The sequence below is a fragment of the Armigeres subalbatus genome, chromosome 2 (assembly GCF_024139115.2).
Source record: "Armigeres subalbatus isolate Guangzhou_Male chromosome 2, GZ_Asu_2, whole genome shotgun sequence".
NCBI lineage: Eukaryota > Metazoa > Arthropoda > Insecta > Diptera > Culicidae > Armigeres > Armigeres subalbatus.
The window spans coordinates 421,480,894-421,499,620 of NC_085140.1; the positions used below are offsets into that span (position 1 = coordinate 421,480,894).

The 18,727-nt window shown below is 35.9% G+C and overlaps 2 protein-coding genes across 2 annotated transcripts in view; one reads left to right on the forward strand and one right to left on the reverse strand.

The window, feature by feature from the left end:
- Window positions 1-18,727, reverse strand: part of LOC134213462 (kinesin-like protein KIF14) — a 57,476-nt gene that overhangs the window by 21,870 nt on the left and 16,879 nt on the right. The gene's annotated exons all lie outside the window — the stretch shown is intronic.
- Window positions 631-16,446, forward strand: LOC134213461 (uncharacterized). Its single transcript, XM_062692525.1, has 2 exons — window positions 631-1,320; window positions 15,445-16,446. Exons 1-2 carry the CDS (start codon window positions 1,137-1,139, stop codon window positions 15,747-15,749), a joined length of 489 nt encoding a protein of 162 aa, XP_062548509.1. The 5' UTR covers window positions 631-1,136; the 3' UTR covers window positions 15,750-16,446.

Sequence of the window (18,727 nt, forward strand, 5' to 3'; positions counted from 1 at the left end):
AATCAAGCAAATGTAAACAAAGTTGTCATGTGGAGGTTTTTGGAAGCAAGAAGACACTTGACGTGAAAAAATTCTCTCCGTATTCAACGATTTTTAGAATTTTCAAATATTTTTGTAGAACTTTAATTTTTGGTGTTTTATTTTTCGTCAATGGTATTTGGAAGTACTGAAAAAAGTGATCCCGAAAATGATGAAAAGTCGAATGGGACTGTTATGCGATAGGGGGCATGGTAGACCTTGATGATTTTCTATTTTTTCAAAACCTATCAAACTCCATAGCATCAGTTGAACTATTTAAATTCGTATTCATGAGGACTGGATGTATTTACTTTTAAATTATGTGAACAAATGTTAGACTTAAATCAATTTATAAAATGTTTGTTTTGAAATGAGAAACATTCTAAAAGTTTTTCTTGAGTACAATTGTTACATCCGTTTCAGCTTTGTTATCGAACTTTGACCGAGTGAAGAAAGATCTCAAAAATATTGACTTTAGTACAGTTCAGCGTTTTGGTGTCTGTGACGCGTTTGAGCATGCAATCCCCTACAACCACACGCACCTAAACGGAGAGCGAGATTGGCGGCATCGAGTGCGACTCGAGCCACGCCAACAACGTATTCCCCCATTTCAATACGCTCACTTTCGTACGCCGTTTCGGTGGGTAAGGTTGGATTGAAACCTCTCAGAAGATAACTTGTTTTCCCAACAAGTCTGTTGAGTAAAGAGCTATTTTTGACAAAAGGAAACTATTGCATACCGAGCAGCCAGTGTTGTTTAAAAATAGTGTTTTAGTGAGTAGGCGCCATTTGCGAAAATAGTATTTAACGTAAAGCCAGACAAGGCGTATTAATAGCTGCAGGACAGTGTACTGAATGAAAAACTGTGCCAGACTTTACAACCAACGGAAAAGTAGTGTAGTAGCGTAGTTTTGTAGTAAGCTTGTAGTGTCTCGTCAAACGTGCAGAACCCCTACATTAGAAACGTGAAGCCATAAAACAAAACAGACCTGCTCGACCTGGTTGCGTTCGTTCAACTGTGTTGGATTGTTCCAATAAGTTCCTAAAACGTCGATAAACTGCTTCACTTTGGCTCACCTTCGGTAGCACGTAACTGCCTCAAAACGTTCTCCCTCAGGATGGACATCTACTACATGAGCGACAGTATCCAGTATGGGTCCTTCCGTAACCCACTGTACCGAGACTACGAAAAGTTCCCGTACGGTACACTGGAGAACCCGCTCAATAGTCCCCCCAAGAGTGGTAGTCAACAACTTCAAAAGCAGCAGCAACAACATCGCGATGGCTACAATATGGCTCAAGGTAAGACCATGAAGGCGTGCAACGCAATAATCCATTATTTGTTTTGTATTAGACTCACCGCCGTAGCTTCCTGAGGGGCGAATGAATGATGTCGCTCCTATTATGGCGCGTTTTGACTGTGTTGTGCATACCCTCTGCGGAAGTTTGGGTTTTTGTTCTCCGCTCGACTACAGTTACAGGAGCAATAAAATGTACAGATATGGATAAATTATTCATATCCATGGAAGCAAAAACCAGAAAACGAGATTAAACTATTATGATCGCTGGTTTTTGTGGCTTATATCTGTATTGATGACCATCTTTAGTATTTTAGGTATTTCGTATTGATTTAACGAAATATATCAAGTATCAATAAAACTGAGTTACGCATGTGCGTATCGTCAGTCAGCTTGCAGTGCAACTTGCCCCAAAAAAAGTAGAAATAAAGAAAAAAAAAATGTGAAATAGGGTTCCAGCTGGCTTTAGCAGGTTTATTCCTATTATGGACAGAAGTGGTTTTGTTGTCAATTATTTTGAACCACAGCCACAATAAATTTTGAAAAGAACTGTATTGACAGCACCTTGAAGTATTGAACTACAGTGGATTTCTGTGCAAAGTAAAAAAAAAACTTTTGTATTGAATTATTTTACTATCTTTTTGAAATTGTTACAGGTTATTTGTTACTCAATAAATTTTCTATTAGATGACCATGTTATCGGGACTGTTATGCATTTGGTTTGGTATATTGTTCTGCATTTTTACTGAACAAGACGAAGAAGAATTAGCTTAATAAACAGACCACTAACGCAAAGTACTTTGGAAAATACCAACTGCATGTTGAAGAATAATATGCATCCAAATCTAACGACATTATTCGCCTGAAACAACATTAAATCTTTTTATTACAAAGGCGGTAGACCTTGGATCTTGAAACGGAGACTATTTATGAAGGTGGTTTTCAAAGCAGTAACATCTTTTTAATGTTCAATTTGCAAACCACATGACAACATGTACAAAATGCGTTAACACTTTTAAATCATATGACTATCAGATGGATTAGACAAGGTCGGAATTAATGGTGCGCGATAAAATCGTTTTTTAGTCCGTCAAGAGAGCCCTTGAATTATATAAATTATCCGACGCATTGTTATTGATGTCTTAATAAATAATACTGACTGTTTTGTTCATTATTTAAACATGTTATTTAAAGAATATATCGGCGTTCCACGACATTCGAAAATAAAAACTCAGTACCAGTAATAAAACAAACCCTGTCAGAGCCGTAATTCCTTTATTTTTGGTAAGGTTGTGTGAGATGATTCGAAAGAAGTAACAATTGCTCATATTTCGAATTTCGCCTCATCCTATAAAGCTCATTCGTAGAATAAGCTCAACGAAAAGATCGAATCTGCATGAGTTCAACATCCTGTGATACAAACAGTACCTAGGAAAAAGCGAAAAGTAATTGGTACTCCAGCTGTCTCATCTTTACGAATTTGATTCGATGTTGCGCAAAAAGATGCTGCAGAGGTTCATTGGCATGCTCACAGATATCTTTGGCCCCAAAGTATCCGGTATTTCCGTTACGTTGCGGATTAGTAGCTCGATATTTAACCAATGAGTTCTTCCGACACCCCACCCAATCCTCTTCAGATTATCAACACGTACATAGACCAACACGTTGTTCTGTTGAGGTACATTTTGATTAGGCGACTGAACCGAGCCCACAACGGCTAAACCGGTTCAGGCGAACGCATTATTAGCTCGGTGGGCGCAACCCATATTGTTTTTATGTGAGCGGCGATCGATGCATGTATTGGGTATCCTCGAAGTTCACACGTTCGCGCTTATGTCTTGAATCGAATGGATTTGCAAATACATACTTACATATATAGCCGATAGACCGATACGGGTAGAAGCTATTTTTAGATATTATGTGGATGATTATAATTAAACCACTTCTGCAGTACGTACGTGTTGTGTTTTCGCAGCCAGACTAAAAACATCATAATAATTACGTTGTTCTCGGTGGGTTGTTTATCAAACCGAGCTTCACCTTGCGATTGTTCCAAGTTAATTATAAACATCTCTAATCGTAGGTATTTGCCAAACAAATTGAAGAAACTTATCGCCTTCCCTCATATTTAGATAATAGAACAATCAACATTGATAAGAACGTATGGTGAACACATTTATATAGCAACTTTGGATGGACGAAAACGTCATAAATTATTCCAGATCAGCGATCTGTTAGTCGCAACCCCATGAATATGGAATACCATCACCGTGTGGTCGTTGTCAGCCGGTGAAGCGGACGGGAAGTCACGTAGAACACATCGACCATTCGCATAGGAGCAGAGGGCCCGTCTCGGGTCGGCATCAAATGAACTAAGCGCGAAACGTGATCATCGTCTGACGTTCATCGACGAACGATGTGATATCTTGCAGTAAGGCGCAATAATACAACAAATATTTTGTTTGCATAGTTTGTTGGTGGTATGGGGTTACGTATTTCGTTTTCTACTTGAAGACTTCTTCAGTGTTTTGTTATCGACTGAAGAAAAACATTGATTTCTAATTTTAAATATGGAGTACAGGTACAAAATGTATGAATTACGTGGGTACAATTAGGGCATGTCACTTGGATCGGTTCGTCGTCGTCTTGTGGGTAGTAATTTAAAGAGCCAAGTGAATCCGTTTCCTTGATCTTTGTTTAGTAAGTTTAATTGTTTTTGTTTGTAAATTTCTAAGCTTTCTGCTACGTCAAGTTTCCAAGGATTTTGGATGTGTCTGAGAATTGATATGTTGTTTTTAGTGAAATGGTGATCTTCGATAAATATATGTTCTGCTACTTTTAATTTGAAATGATAATGTAAACCTTTTTCTGTGTCTTTGGTTGTTTTTGTGACTTCTGCCAAATGTTCTTTGAACCTCGTGTCTAATGTTCGTTTTGTCTGTCCTATGTAGATTTTGTCACAGTGAGGGCATGAAAAAATTTACGGATTATCACCAATAACAAATGAACCCGATCAGGAAAGCATAACAAAATTATAACTCAATTCTATCAATTGTTGTTATTTAAAACAACGTGTGTTATAATTAGATAATTCGATAAAAATGTGTCTTCGGCCAGTTTTATTTCATATCAAAGTTATAACAATATTAGTTATTAATTTACAATGTTATGAAAACTCATATGTGAATATGTACGTTATATACATAACCGACATATTCACATATGAGTTTTCATAACATTGATCAATTATTTTAGAGCGTCTTAGGGGAAATGCTACAAGGTTAAAAGACTATTATTCTTCCATTTACTTCCACTATTAACTTTTTTATGTATCAACAAGCAGATACGTATTTCGTTTCCTACTTGGAAACTTCTTCAGTGTTTGAAGAAGTTTCCAAGTAGGAAACGAAATACGTATCTGCTTATTGATACATAAAAAAGTTAATAGTGGAAGTAAATGGAAGAATAATAGTCTTTTAACCTTTCATAACATTGTAAATGAACGTCCAAGTCAGGTGGTTTAATCCCCGGAAATAGGCAATTAACTTTGATTGAACTTATTAGTTATTAATTTTTTTTTCACAAAATAATTGCCTGTATTTTTTGTAGACATTGGAAAAAAATCGGAAGTAATCACCTTCAGTATAATTTGAACCCGCTCGATATTAATACATATCTGGAACAAAGTTAATTGCCTACATTACCCGACTAGTTAGTCATAACAAAATTTTATCACAATTATATAAATATGTGTTATAAATAACAAAACTTGCAATAATTTTGTTATAAATTCTCTGTCCAAGATGGAGGAAAGAGAATTTCAAGATCGTCAAAACATGATTATAACATAATGTGTTATGTTTATTTTCGCTGAAAAAAAATGCCTACATTTTTGGTAGATTGGAAAAAAACGAAAGTACCGCCTTCAGTATAACTTGAACCTACATTCAAAGTTGAACCAGCTGGACAAAGTTAATTGCATACATTATGGATAATCGTCATCTTTTCAAGAATATAATTTGTTACAGTATAGGCGATTTTCACCTCTATTTATGTAACACAACGAGTTATATTTTTGTTTAATAAATAACACATTTAGTAATATTTTTGTTAAAACTAGAAGAGATTTTGTTACAATTTGTGTTATTTTAACTACTAATGGTACATGTTTTATAACAACCGCTGTTTTAAAAAAATGATGTAACAGAATAACAAGCTCTGATGTAAATCTGTTACCTTCTACTGGTCGGGTATGGATGGAAATCCGGCGTGGTAGCGTACTATCCGTGATGTAGGCAATTATCTTGAAAGTAGCTTTTTGTACAGAAAAATCATATCAACGTTTGTTATAATGTTGATATGAAGGTATCAACCTCTGTTTTAATTATGTTACGGCTAGAGGTATTTTTTGTTATTTTAACAACTAACCAGCAAAATTTATAACACATTTTGTTACAATATTTTTCTGAAATAAATAACTCCCCTTGTTATAATTTTGTTATGCATTCTTGATCGGAAATTGCCACGCGTATCCGTAAATTTTGATCATAACTTAACCAGACCATTAAACTTAAAAAATTGGTATCGAACTAGTTTTCAGCAGCAGGAACAACCAACTTAAAACATTACTTGGAACCACAAAAGACCCCGTGGACGCCTTGGGAAAATCTGGAGTTTATAAAATATCATGCCCTCACTGTGACAAAATCTACATAGGACAGACAAAACGAACATTAGATACGACTATACGAGGTTCAAAGAACATTTGGCAGAAGTCACAAAAGCAACCAAAGACACAGAAAAAGGTTTACATTATCATTTCAAATCAAAAGTAGCAGAACATATATTTATCGAAGATCACCATTTAACTAAAGACAACATATCAATTCTCAGACACATCCAAAATCCTTGGAAACTTGACGTAGCAGAAAGCTTAGAAATTTACAAACAAAAACAATTAAACTTACTAAAAAAAGATCAAGGAAACGGATTCACCTGGCTCTTTAAATTACTACCCACAAGCGACGATGAACCGATCCAAGTGACATGCCCTAATTGTACGCACGTAATTCATACCTTTTGTACCTGTACTCCATATTTAAAGTTAGAAATCAATGTTTTTCTTTGTATTGTATTGTTTGTATACCACAAAGTTTTGTTTTGGGTACGGTAGATAAACCAGTGGCGTTTCCCTAACCCTAATGCATAGAATAACAAGATTTTGATTAGTTTAAACCACCTTCTGTCTGTGCTAAAAAAAAACTTACGTTGTCTGTGCCCTGGGGTAATGTAATATTGACCCCGAATTGAAATGGCTGTAATTTTTTTTATTGTTTGGCCAATTCCGGACTTTTTTCGCTGTTTTGAAAGATTATTTAACCATCTTTCAGGACATTCCCTAACATTGATCATAGGTGGGTGGGTACCTCGCGGTGAGGGGTTTTCGTGAAAAAGGGTACAAAAACAGTGATTTTTCTATGCTTTTTTGTTTATATCTGAAAATCCTACCCATTTTGAACTGCACCTTTTCTTCAAAAAAGTTATGCAAGAAGGCGTGTGCTTTGACATGAGGTATTAATTCGTTTAGTACTTGGCCATTAGGTGGTGGTATATATGAAATCATTATCTTAGACTAACTCAAGATGATCCGATATATGGAATATTCTACATTGTAAATATTCTTTTCGCAAAAAATTAAAATTAGTAAAAAATGTGTTTTTAGCAAAGTTTATCTGGTGGGAATGGACTGTCTTGTGATTAGAGAGTCCATTTCCCGACACTTTTTCTTGTCCCGGAATTCGTGATGTAAAATATCGCATACCCTGGGAAATCCCGGAATCACGGGATTTTTTTCTAAAATATCGAAATAAATCTCGATTACGGTATGATTCAATGGAGAACATTTGAAACTTTAAACAAGTTTTAAAAACACGCGGATTTACAAAACGGTTGTTTGCACGTGAGGATATTGATAACATCATATTAAATACTTATAATAAAATTTACATTCGCGTTATACATTTGACGTTTGTTCCGTTACTGCAGCGCAGCAGCTAATGAAAAAATAGGAAAGTGTTACAAAGCCTCCCTCCAATCAAGTTGGTATATATGTTACAACTTTTTGACATTTTGTCCATTTTCGGTAAACTTGAATTTTTCGACCTTCCTTCTCTATAGCAGCTTTGAAAGTGTTATATTGCTTTCAGGGCTGGTAGCGATAAATGCCGTTCAAAATAGTGACTTAGTGACCAACGATAACGAAAAAAGTGACCAAATAGTGACTTTCAGAAGCAGAAAAAGTGACCGAATAGAGGATGGATCTTAGCAGGGGACAACCGACTTGGTGACAACATCATAAATACCACAGAGTTGGATATTGAGGAAGGTATTCGTTGGGACATCCAGAGGCTAGCAATATGACCATGGTAAACCTTATTCCGTAACACACGGGAGCAGGTAACGAGTTACAAGTTGTTACACTAAACCATGCTTATAATTTCAACAACGATTTTGAAGCAAGTTCTACAGCATTGTGGTAATAAAGTTTAACATGAGCTCGAAGTTTTTCGTGAAACTGCAGTTTGTGTATGAAAAAGGCAGAATGAAGTATAACAAATTTTGCGCTGCCTTTACTATCGATCAAAAATATTGTCTCGTCAAAATATATTCCCAAAAGTTTCACCATATATAGATGATTCAGCTGCAAGACAATATGAAAAAGTGCCAGAACGATATTTTCGATTGGGGTTTCGCTAATTTTTATGTAGTTAGACGTGTAAACATTCGCTTTGGCACGTTGAAAAATTAACACGGTTTTTCGGCAAAAAAGAAATAAAATGATCTAATCAATTACTAAATAGAGAATTATTTGGAATCACAAAGCTTATGAATCTTTATAAGGAAAAAATGTTAAAAAAAAACTTAAAGAACCCACAATTATGATGACATTTTTAAAATACGATTTTAAATAATTAGAAATAACATTTTTAATTGAAACAAATTTAAATACATATAGAGTCCATTTGCCATTTGTTTTTTCGAGACGCTGATCTCGGTTTCATCAAAAACATTAACTCATATATAACATGAATTTTACCGAACCTAAGCTTCCTAAGTTTCAAGTTTCGTAAAATGTGATCCAAAATCTTGAATTTGATGCAGAAATTGCTTTGGAAAACTCTGAATTTTTTTCAGAAATTTTAGCGGAAGTTGATCCTGTAGATATTGTTTGGTGAATTCCTAGAAAAACCTTCCGAAAATTATTTCCCAAATTCAAGGTGGAATTTTTACGGAATTTTACATAAAGATTTATGCGGTCATCGCTACAGAAATTACTGTGAAAGTTCCTCTAAGAGAAACAAAGTTAGGAAGCTGTTTTATAACGAAGGTGGATTTTTCTCTAGATACTATATATAAGACTTCGGAAGTCCCGATGTCCGAATTCTAATGTGGTGCTACGCCGACAATATCATGCTGTGTAGTTCGTCGTAGAGGGGTTAATCAATCAGAAACTAAGAAATATCTCGGAATTATATCAAAATTGACGTGAAAAAAATTGATATTCAGAAACGATGAACAATGACAACAAGTGAAGTTCTTACCCTTATAATGCTTGTTAAATGAGTGCTCAAGAGTATAATGCATTCAATAATGGCTTGGAAATATCCAAAAAAAATGGTAAGCATAGACTTCAAATGTGGAGTTATTTATTAAATTTCCACCCAAAACTAAATCCGAGCGAAGCCTCAACCGTTATGTAAATCCGCATCAAATCCGCGAGAATAGCAAAAACCGCGAAAATCGCGAAATCCTCATAGTTGTAACAATCCTGCGATTTATATACGGCGTTGCCTAAACGTATGCCCAAGCTTCACTGTGTGGTCTGTGTGTCTCTCGATCCCGAAGTCCATGGTTCGAACCCACTCTGCCTTTCATAAGACGGCCTTGGAAAATTTTTCAAGCTTTATATATTTTGCTAACAGATTTACATTTGATTTGGTTGATGATAATGGTAGGTACAAATGATTTTTATTTTGAACTTTTTTTTTACAAACGGTGGTGCGAAAATAGTGACTTTAGTGACCATTTTCCGAAAAATAGTGACTTTTGGATGCAAATAGTGACTTTTTAGTGACTAGGCTCAAAATAGTGACCAAGTCACTAAAAAGTGACTTGCTACCAGCCCTGTGCTTTGTAAGAAATCTTCTAGATAAAACTGAAAGCGGTTTTAGTACTGGAGTATTTCACAAAACATTTTATAATAAAAGATAAGAAACAGCACACTTTTTCTTTACTTTTAAAAATGTTCCTTTCAGAATTTTTAGTTTTTCATACAGTGTTCGAAGCAAATATTGTGTTTTGCAAATATTTGGCGCAAATTTAGTTTCAGGTCTCATGAATTCATCTCGGATTATGTTCGTGGTCCCGCGGAACTGGTTTGGCTTCAATTTTCACTATGTGTAAAATATTGTTATCTTCACAAGGTGCCTGCAAATATGGTCAATGCTTTCATAGCAAGTAACGTACGCTTGTATAACAGATATTGGATGAATTTTAAAAGATGCGTTAGTTGCCAATAAAAGTCTGTTCTCATAAATATCCGTAGCGCTCGGAAAATAATGTTTGCTTTGTTCCAATTTTTCAAATAAAATTCCAGGGAAAAAGAGAAATTATTTGTCCGGGTTTGCTCTATGATATACTTGTCCCGGGAATCCCGGGATGTTCGGGATTAAAAAAAAAATTCCTAAGATGCGGGAAGTCCCGAAACTTAGTAAATCTCGGGATATTTTGTCCCGAGGCGTCCCGGGATGGACTCTCTACTTGTAACGGAAAATATAATTGGAGATTCTTCAATTGGGCGGCGCAAGTGTGCTTGCAATATTCTTGCATGTGTGGAATATTTCTTCCCCTTAATTCCACCCTTAAAAATGCATGGGGGACCAAATCCCGTGACACGTTTTCCGAAGTGTAAACCAGCCTTTAATACCATTTTGTTTAAAAATGGCTTTGTCTGATGTTTTGGAAAACATTTAAAAAATAACTGTTGATTTATAAAAAAAATCACATGTACTCTAGAATAAAAGGAGATTATATGAACTGCCCATGATCGCATATTTGTAACATTTGCATTTTTGTTGATTTTGTAAATCGTTTGTCAATCCTTCCTACAAACTCAATCAAAATGCAAGTGTTACAAATATGCGATCATGGGCAGTGAAGTGATTCATTCAAAGTTCAAATAAAACGGCGACGATCACCGGCACTATATCGGGAAAACAGGAAGACGATCCATTAGCACAATAATTTTACTTGCTACAAAGAAGGTGAGGAAATGTAAAACTTCTGGATCGCTGTGGTTGAACGACGCGGGACGCAAAATCAGACAGAAACAAAATTCATAATCAGTTTCAAAGATAAAATAAAAAAATGCTTCATCAAACGTAATTCAGAACCACCCCCCCTCCAAACGCTTCATCAAACGCAATTCAGACCCCCCCCCTACCTCCAATTTTCTGGTAACGGAATTGGCCTATACCACATTTTTTGCCTGGGATTGACCCCGCGATCTCCTGCTTGTAAAGCAGAAGCGGTAGTCACTAGACCACCGAGCTCGTTTTAAATCACTAACCGCACAAAGCAGAACCACAAACTCGGATTTTGCGAATTTTCAGCGTTCTACCAGAAACACGTCCGATCTCGCACCAATTAATTTAATCACTCCCTATAAAAATTACAAGTTAATATCCGATAAAGTAAAAAAACTGTTTAATCCCATTTCTGATAGGTAATAATTTTGTCACCTTAACAGGGTTTTCACAAAGAGCTGAAACGTTATATACACTATTCCGAGTCAAAATAAAAAGTGTTAAATTTGACATATTGAGATATAAATATAAGATACACCAACTCTCAGAATTGAGCGTACAGCATGGATTCGTTGACTACATTCGAAAATTTTAATGGAAATTAAATGGTTGGCTCGATTGTTTTTAATGCATTTCAATATTAATCTTTTCCTTCAATGTATGCGTACATAAAATTGTTGAAATTTTTTCTCTAAAGTTTATTTATTTGAAAATAATCTCAAAATACGCGTACTAGATGTGACAAAATGGAGTGTACAGCAAATTTTGTTCTATAAAATTTCTTCGAATAATATATTTTGATATTGTTTTTTTCATGATTATATTTATAATAATAAACATCCGCTACTTAAACATTCAATGTTTTGAAATTAAACCATGTTTTGGTCAAAATGGCGAACAAGTGAGAGGTAAGAACATTGCTATTTAACAATTCAATGCTGCTGGGCAAAACAGATGTTTTGATTTATGTGTTTCAACGGCATCGTATCTTATATATGATAGATAATCGAAATCGAGCGAGACATACGATTAATTTGGGAAAATTCAGTCGGTAAATGATGAAAACAGGTGTAAACATACAGAGAGAACGACAAATGTTGGGAATGGCATATTTCAAATTAAGTATAACTCTATTTAAAATTTTGAGATTATTTTCAAATAAATGAACTTTGGAGATAAAATTTCAGTCATTTTATGTACGCATACATTGAAGGAAGGGATGAATATTGAAATGCATTAAAAACAACCGAACCAACAATTAAATTTCCGGTGGAATTTTCGAATATATTCATCTAATCCTTGCTGTACGCTCAATTTTGAGAGTGACTGTAGGTATATATGAGATAGGTAAATTACGACCTATAAGGGTGACGCCTAAATAATGTCATTGAGTCACTCTATGAGAAGTGTATATTTTGAAATTTAGACAAATAGAAGGCCCGAAGGAATATGCGTTGCTGTAGAAATAATCAATCAGCTTCGCCATGAGGTAATCAATACAAATAGGATAAAATATGATAGAACGACTCAAGACCGATAATTGAACGATAATTTTTGCTTCGCAAACCAGTGTTAAGTTGATTATAGAAAAGCATGTCAAATAAAGACGTCATATGAACCATAACTGAGATATCTTGCTGAATATATTGCCATGTTTGCAGTTGAACTTTTTGAAATAGATTATGGTGAATCTATTCTATGAAATAAATACAGACACAGAGGCCTATTCATAGCAGGGAAATACAATCTGATTCATATTCGCATATCGAATACGTAACTCATGAGAAATTTTCCCAACTGAACTCCTCCCTATAGATCTTGTGTTTTTCCGCAGCTGTCTATGTAAATATTTGCCATATTAGGTAAATGGGATCAGCATGCAAACACTGTATCAATATCGCAACGGTCACGCAAGTTTGACTCATTCTTTTGAACGTAAAATGGCAACTGCATGGCAGTGTAACTTTTTTTTGAATACATGCGTTGCGCAAATAATTGATTCGCGTATAAACTCATCAACCTGAAACATCAAATCTGTAAAACTTCAATTAGCTTGAAGCCGACTTTTAACTTCTTTCAAATCGGAATGCACCTCCGACTTGGTAATAAATATCAAGCCTTTATCAGCTAGGCTATAAGAGACGGTTCTGTTTGATGCGCACAAATTAATGTAGGTATAAAGTCTTCAACGAGCTTCAACGAAGATACAATTCAGAGCGAAGTTCGTAGGAGACGTTGCGTTATTTACGTAAGGATTTTTTTGTTGAGGTTTTTCAACCACACTCCTATCACTCTATAATAAGTTTTTTTGTCACCTATTTCGTATATACGGAAGGTTAGAAAATTACAGTCCACCCTCCTCCCACGGCCACCTATAAACCCTTACGTGATTAGAACACAATTTTAATACTTCTTGTTCTTGCATTCGGCTGACATTCTTGCACCTTATTGTTGAACCAGGTAAAAACAGTCCCACCGTCTGTGGGTCAGTTGCCTTGAATCAACAGGTAGTCCCCAATGCCATTACCGTCGCACCTTTTTGTGAGTAACTTTGGGCAAAGTCTCTCTTGCTCTTCGCGTCAAAAACAGACATAACGTGAGCAGCACACCATTGACCACGTGCTTCTAGTCACGTACAAACATAGATCGACAATTTGTGGCATGCGCCTTGCCTTTGTTGTGTGACTGTCGCTTCAGATGGAATAATAGCATTCTGAAGACGGGTTGCAGTTTGGATGTTTTGGTGAGGTTACTGCACTTGGGTTTAGGCTAGTTTAGCCATTCGAATCAAATGCGAACACGTGTAATTGAAACACATATTGTTTAGCCCCCTTAAAAAATCCTATATGTTTTGTTTATTGTTCATGAATTGATCTTAGTTAGCATTTTTATTCAATTGTATCGAAAAAGGCATTTGATTGAATGATGCTCAACGTTTTATCAAATTTAGCAATTATAATGACAAAATTTATAAATATTAGGAAAAAACTAAACACGAAGGCAACCTTAGATTAACCTGCTAGATTAAATAGAAGCTTCCTCACAAGTAGTAAAGGGGTAGCTATCAAAGACCAGCATAATCTGCCCTTGACTGTGGATTATGATAATCAAACTAACTTTACAAAATCCTATTTACACATGACACATAGCTGGACTTTGCCCAAAATGTTTACCTATACGAATTAGAGTTTACAATTCACACATTCTGATAATTATGTGTTACAAAGTCCACGTGAACGGAAACACCTTCAAACAAAGCTGATTGATTGGGCCCACACGATGGTTATTTGGCTGAACAATACCCACAGTTTCTACAAACAATCCAATAAAGACACACAAATTGACCTGGCAAACATTAGATAAGATAACAATGCAACCTTCAGGTAACCTGAGTTAGCAATGAAGAAAAGTTCACCTCATCACACCATGGTCATTTTGGTCTGACAAAGACACGATAACAGTCATTGTGCAACTTTCTAACTAGAAAGCAATATCTAAGAAATGCGCAACGTACATTCATTCGATGTGTTTGTCACAAATAACTGATAACAATGTACTTTATTCGAACAAATAACTCGAATGGGTGTGTTATGCTTACCAAAGATTACTACTTAACGGAATTAGCAATAAGACTAGTGCTCGACAGGTTCTGTAGAAATTCTTATCGCGCAGAGTAATTGACCCGTGAGCTTTGCGTGTTATCATTGTCTATTTGCGGCACTTGTTACTTCAAGCTATTTTTTCAATTTGGACGAATTTATGTGAGTGAACTACAATTTTTATTTGGAAAATGAAAGTCTAATATACTTGTAGCCTTAAATCATTGTTTCTTAAATGTGAATTGACAACATTTCGAAAATATAATCATTATTTTAAAATTCTGAAAAATCAATAACATAGTCAGTTTGGGTAATAAAAACTGTTTAATACGGAATACTAGGAATTTGTGTTGAATCCTTAGACACCATATTGAAATAGTTGTGACAGAAAATGATTGCAAATACCGTGGCTTCCGTTGCTTCCTATCTGTCGGTTGGAATACACACAAAAAATTAAATTGATACGCAATTGAATCCGGCTAATTTATTATCAAAATCGTGTTATCACAATTCTGGCAAATAATTAATTTCGTAGGCAAATACCATTGAAATTAGCTTTGGAAGCTACTGTTACTGGTCAACTATTAACATGTTGTTTAAGTAATTCAGTAGTTTTATTCAATTGTATGATTAAAAAAAAATGTTTCGAAAAATAAGTTGTGTTGCTTATATTCTTTTGTAGAAAGCTACCTCCAAGTTTCAAAGTTATATTTGATCATAATTGTTTATCCATAATACGTATTTTTAATTTTATAAATGTATACAATAACAGGTAGACAATTCAGATCACGTGAAGATATTTGATTAGACCTTTTGAAGCACTTGAGAAGAGTAAACAGTAAATCATTTCTGTATTTAATTGCAAACGACCAACAGACGCAGAATAACCACAGATTAGATAAAACATGACACCACCGTCCAGGTATTTTAGTCATAAAGATGGCAAACAAATGTCACACATAGTGTCAAATATACCTTTATTCATCCTCCTCTAAACCGTTCAAAAGTACACTCGAGCACTTTACGTAAATTACACCCTGCACTGCACTTTCCATATTTGTCTTATCAAATCTCTTGCGTATCTGCGTTTGTCAATCATAAAACCCCCATTCGCCATCACGATTCGAGTAGCTGATCAAACACTTTTTTGTTTTGCTTTTCCAGTTAAATCAAAGTCCAAATCAGCCAAAGACTCGTGCCCGTTCTGCAAGGAACAGAAGAAGCGGCCTCTCGGGGCGTACCTCCGCAAACGGGGCCAGCGCATCACTAGCGAGAGCATCTCCGAGGATGTCGAGGAGTGCTTGGAGGAAGAGGAGGAGGAACAGGAAATGCCTTCGACCCCAACCGTCGGAAGTCCGACCAAGAACGAACTTGCGGCGCACAATCATCACCACCAGCATGAGCGATCTCACCAAATCGTCGGTGGAAGGTACTCTCGCCAGGAATCAAATGAAAGTGATGGCAAATAAGAGATTTTACTGTATTTGTATTCTGTAGTCTGTACGGCTCAGTGGTTTTCTAAATTCAGTTTTATTCGCATCTATGTACATTCTAGTTATATGATAATGAACTAAACGTAAGCTAAACCCTGTTCAAAAGATATTGGAATCATGTTCGGAATTCAAAAGCCCTCTCACACACTATTTTCCCGTAGTGAATGGTTTTCCTGAACAAAAGTCATTGGAACAAGAAGTCCGTTTCAGTGAAAAAGAATGCTAGAGGTAAAACAAATCACATTAAATGAAAAAAATCGGAGAAAATGAGGAAAAGACTGACCTTCAAAGATAGGAAATGGAGTATCTAGCAAATAGAAGGGAAAATGTTACAATCATAAGTGCAATCATATAAAGGCTACTACTACTAGAACACTGCAGAAAAGTGGCATTTGTCTCACCTTCCAATGGAATGTCGTTCTCCATCTCACGCTATTAGATTCAAAAAACAGAAGTCATTCTTTTTCTCGTTGTTTAATCATAATAGTAGTGTGATAGGCAAGCAAACGATTTACAGTTATTAGAGGTAGGCTTAGCTATTTAATATGTTAACGTAACTATTCTATACACATAATACTATTGTATTTCAGTTAAAGGTAAGAAAAACTTTTCAATTTACTGTTTTTGGATGCATATACTTATTGTTGAATAAATGTGCAGCTTAATAATTGAACTCAGCAATGGTAAATCCATTTTCCTTTTTGAAAGAAATTCCTTATCATGTCTTAGATGGAGGTGATTTTATGTCTCAAATAAGCCAAACCACCATATTGAGCAAACCATGCGATGCGAGTAATGGACGATTCCTTTAAGGACAATCCTCCCAGAATCCAAATTCAAATCTGCTCGAGTTTTCGAAAGCAACACACAACTGTAACGGTACCAATAGTGGAGGTATTAGTAGATCCACAGAAGAAAATATTTTTTAGAAATCGATAATAATGGAAAATTTACAGTTTTTATATTTTCTAAATCTAAACTAATAAAATTGCTAATAAAAATGAGATTGATGTTATTTAACATTAACAACTACCAAATATTGCTTACACCACTGTTCCGTTAGTGGTGGTCATAATTAATTTTGGTTCCCATAGTGGTGCTATCCATTGATATCTTAGGGCCGATGCCCACGTAGCGTTTTTTGTTCCTTAATAAAATTAACTCCCATGCACCAATAGTGGCGAGTCTCATAAGGGCCGATGTCCACGTAGTGGTTTTTACGCTACTTGCACGCCGCGTTCACGCAAGGTACCCAGCATCAATCAAATGGAGCAATGCACACGTAAACGTGTGCACGACTACGTTTGATGCGGGGTACCTTGCGTGGACGCGGCGTGCACGCAGCGTAAAAAACCACTACGTAGACATCGGCCCTTATGAGACTCGCCACTATTGGTGCATGGGAGTTTAATTTTATTAAGGAACATAATTGTTTTCAATAGGTTTTCAAGCGAAATCTTAGGATAAGTTGGATTTAACATGATATTTAAAGCACGATGCATCAACGTAAACCATCGTAAAGTGTATAATTATGATAAATCACATTAAAACTGAATTGGGAACCGTAAACTGCATATAATTAAAGGTGGATAGATCCATAATCCACATTTGGTTATACTGATTTCAAGAATACAGCGACCAACAGCCATTCCGGCTCTGTGCATAAGCGAGGGGAAGAGGTCTACCATTCTCCTTCCGAAGGCAAGGACAATGCATTAATGAGCACATCCTTGGCTATAAGACTTTCGACTTCCAGCCTGAAAGTTGTTCTTACAGCCTTGATCCTTACCGCTGTGCCGACCATTACCATTACTACAGTGTTGTTCTGGTTGATTGGCTCAATGAGAACATGCTTTCTAGTCCGGTGTTCGGTTCAGACTGCGATCGTTGCTAGAAATCGTCAGGAGGTGAAGTATTGGTGGCTGCAAAAATTGACTTGAAAGCACAAAGCGTTGCCAATAGCGCTCGAGCGATTTGGATGACAATCAAGCTTGGTGACCGTAATCTCACAGACTGTCTTGTCTGTGGTAATCTGTTACTTTGCATGCTGTATATTACTTTTGTTCAAACGGATATAGAGCACATTGATGCTCATTGTCAATCTTTTTTTTTTCAATCATCGAAATGGCGAAATTTGTGAAATTTTCGTGCTAGGGTATTTCAATAAGCCGCAAATTTCTTGAAAATCTTCACCCGCCGGTTTCTTATTCCCGGACACAAAACATAGTACCACAGAGAAACAGACGTCTAATTTCGAACAAAATGCAATCAAAATTATCGTCACGAATACACTATCGCCCAACACTGAATAACCTGTGTGCAGTCAACAAACAACCAGATGGCGATAGTGTGCAAACGAAAAACACAAGCAAAATCAATGGAAGCGCCATCGGTAACTGATTAACCACCTTAAAAAAAATCGAAGTTTCAATTCCAATGCATTTTTGTTTTCATTACATTGGAAGAGCATCTTGCAACACGAGGTGAACCGGCCCAGGGCCAAAAACCTCAGTAATAAAGATTTTAAAAAGTATCTTGCAACAAGAGAATCTCAAAACTGCGAATATCGTCTGTCCCTAGCAAACGACTTCGTTACGCAAATTAAAACCACCTAAACGAGCTGCACTGCATAAGATCACAAGGCACCGCACAGTCCCATTTAAAAATCATTATGTCAGGCTCAATCACGAGTAAAAGCGAGTCAATCAAAGATTTGTTTTTAATACAAGCAACATAATCAACGCATTCTGCACTGGTATTAAAAACCGTTTAGGAATGAGTCAATAAACAACGAAAGGAATAAGGGTTTTTGCCTTCGATGCGGGTGATTGAAGAAATCACATTTTTCATCCAAGAGACCAAGACCATCCAAGTTTATTCACCGAAAAATTCTCCAGCGTATGTACCAATGGAAGAGTATGTCATAGCTGTCATAACTAAGTCAGTCTCGTTGC

What these genes read in the sequence shown, in the direction of transcription:
- LOC134213461 (XM_062692525.1), top strand. Translation starts at nt 1,137, where the DNA reads ATGGACATCTACTACATGAGCGACAGTATCCAGTATGGGTCCTTCCGT. An exon ending in TGGCTACAATATGGCTCAAG is followed by an intron (nt 1,321 to 15,444) that starts GTAAGACCATGA and finishes TTGCTTTTCCAG; the next exon opens with TTAAATCAAAGTCCAAATCA.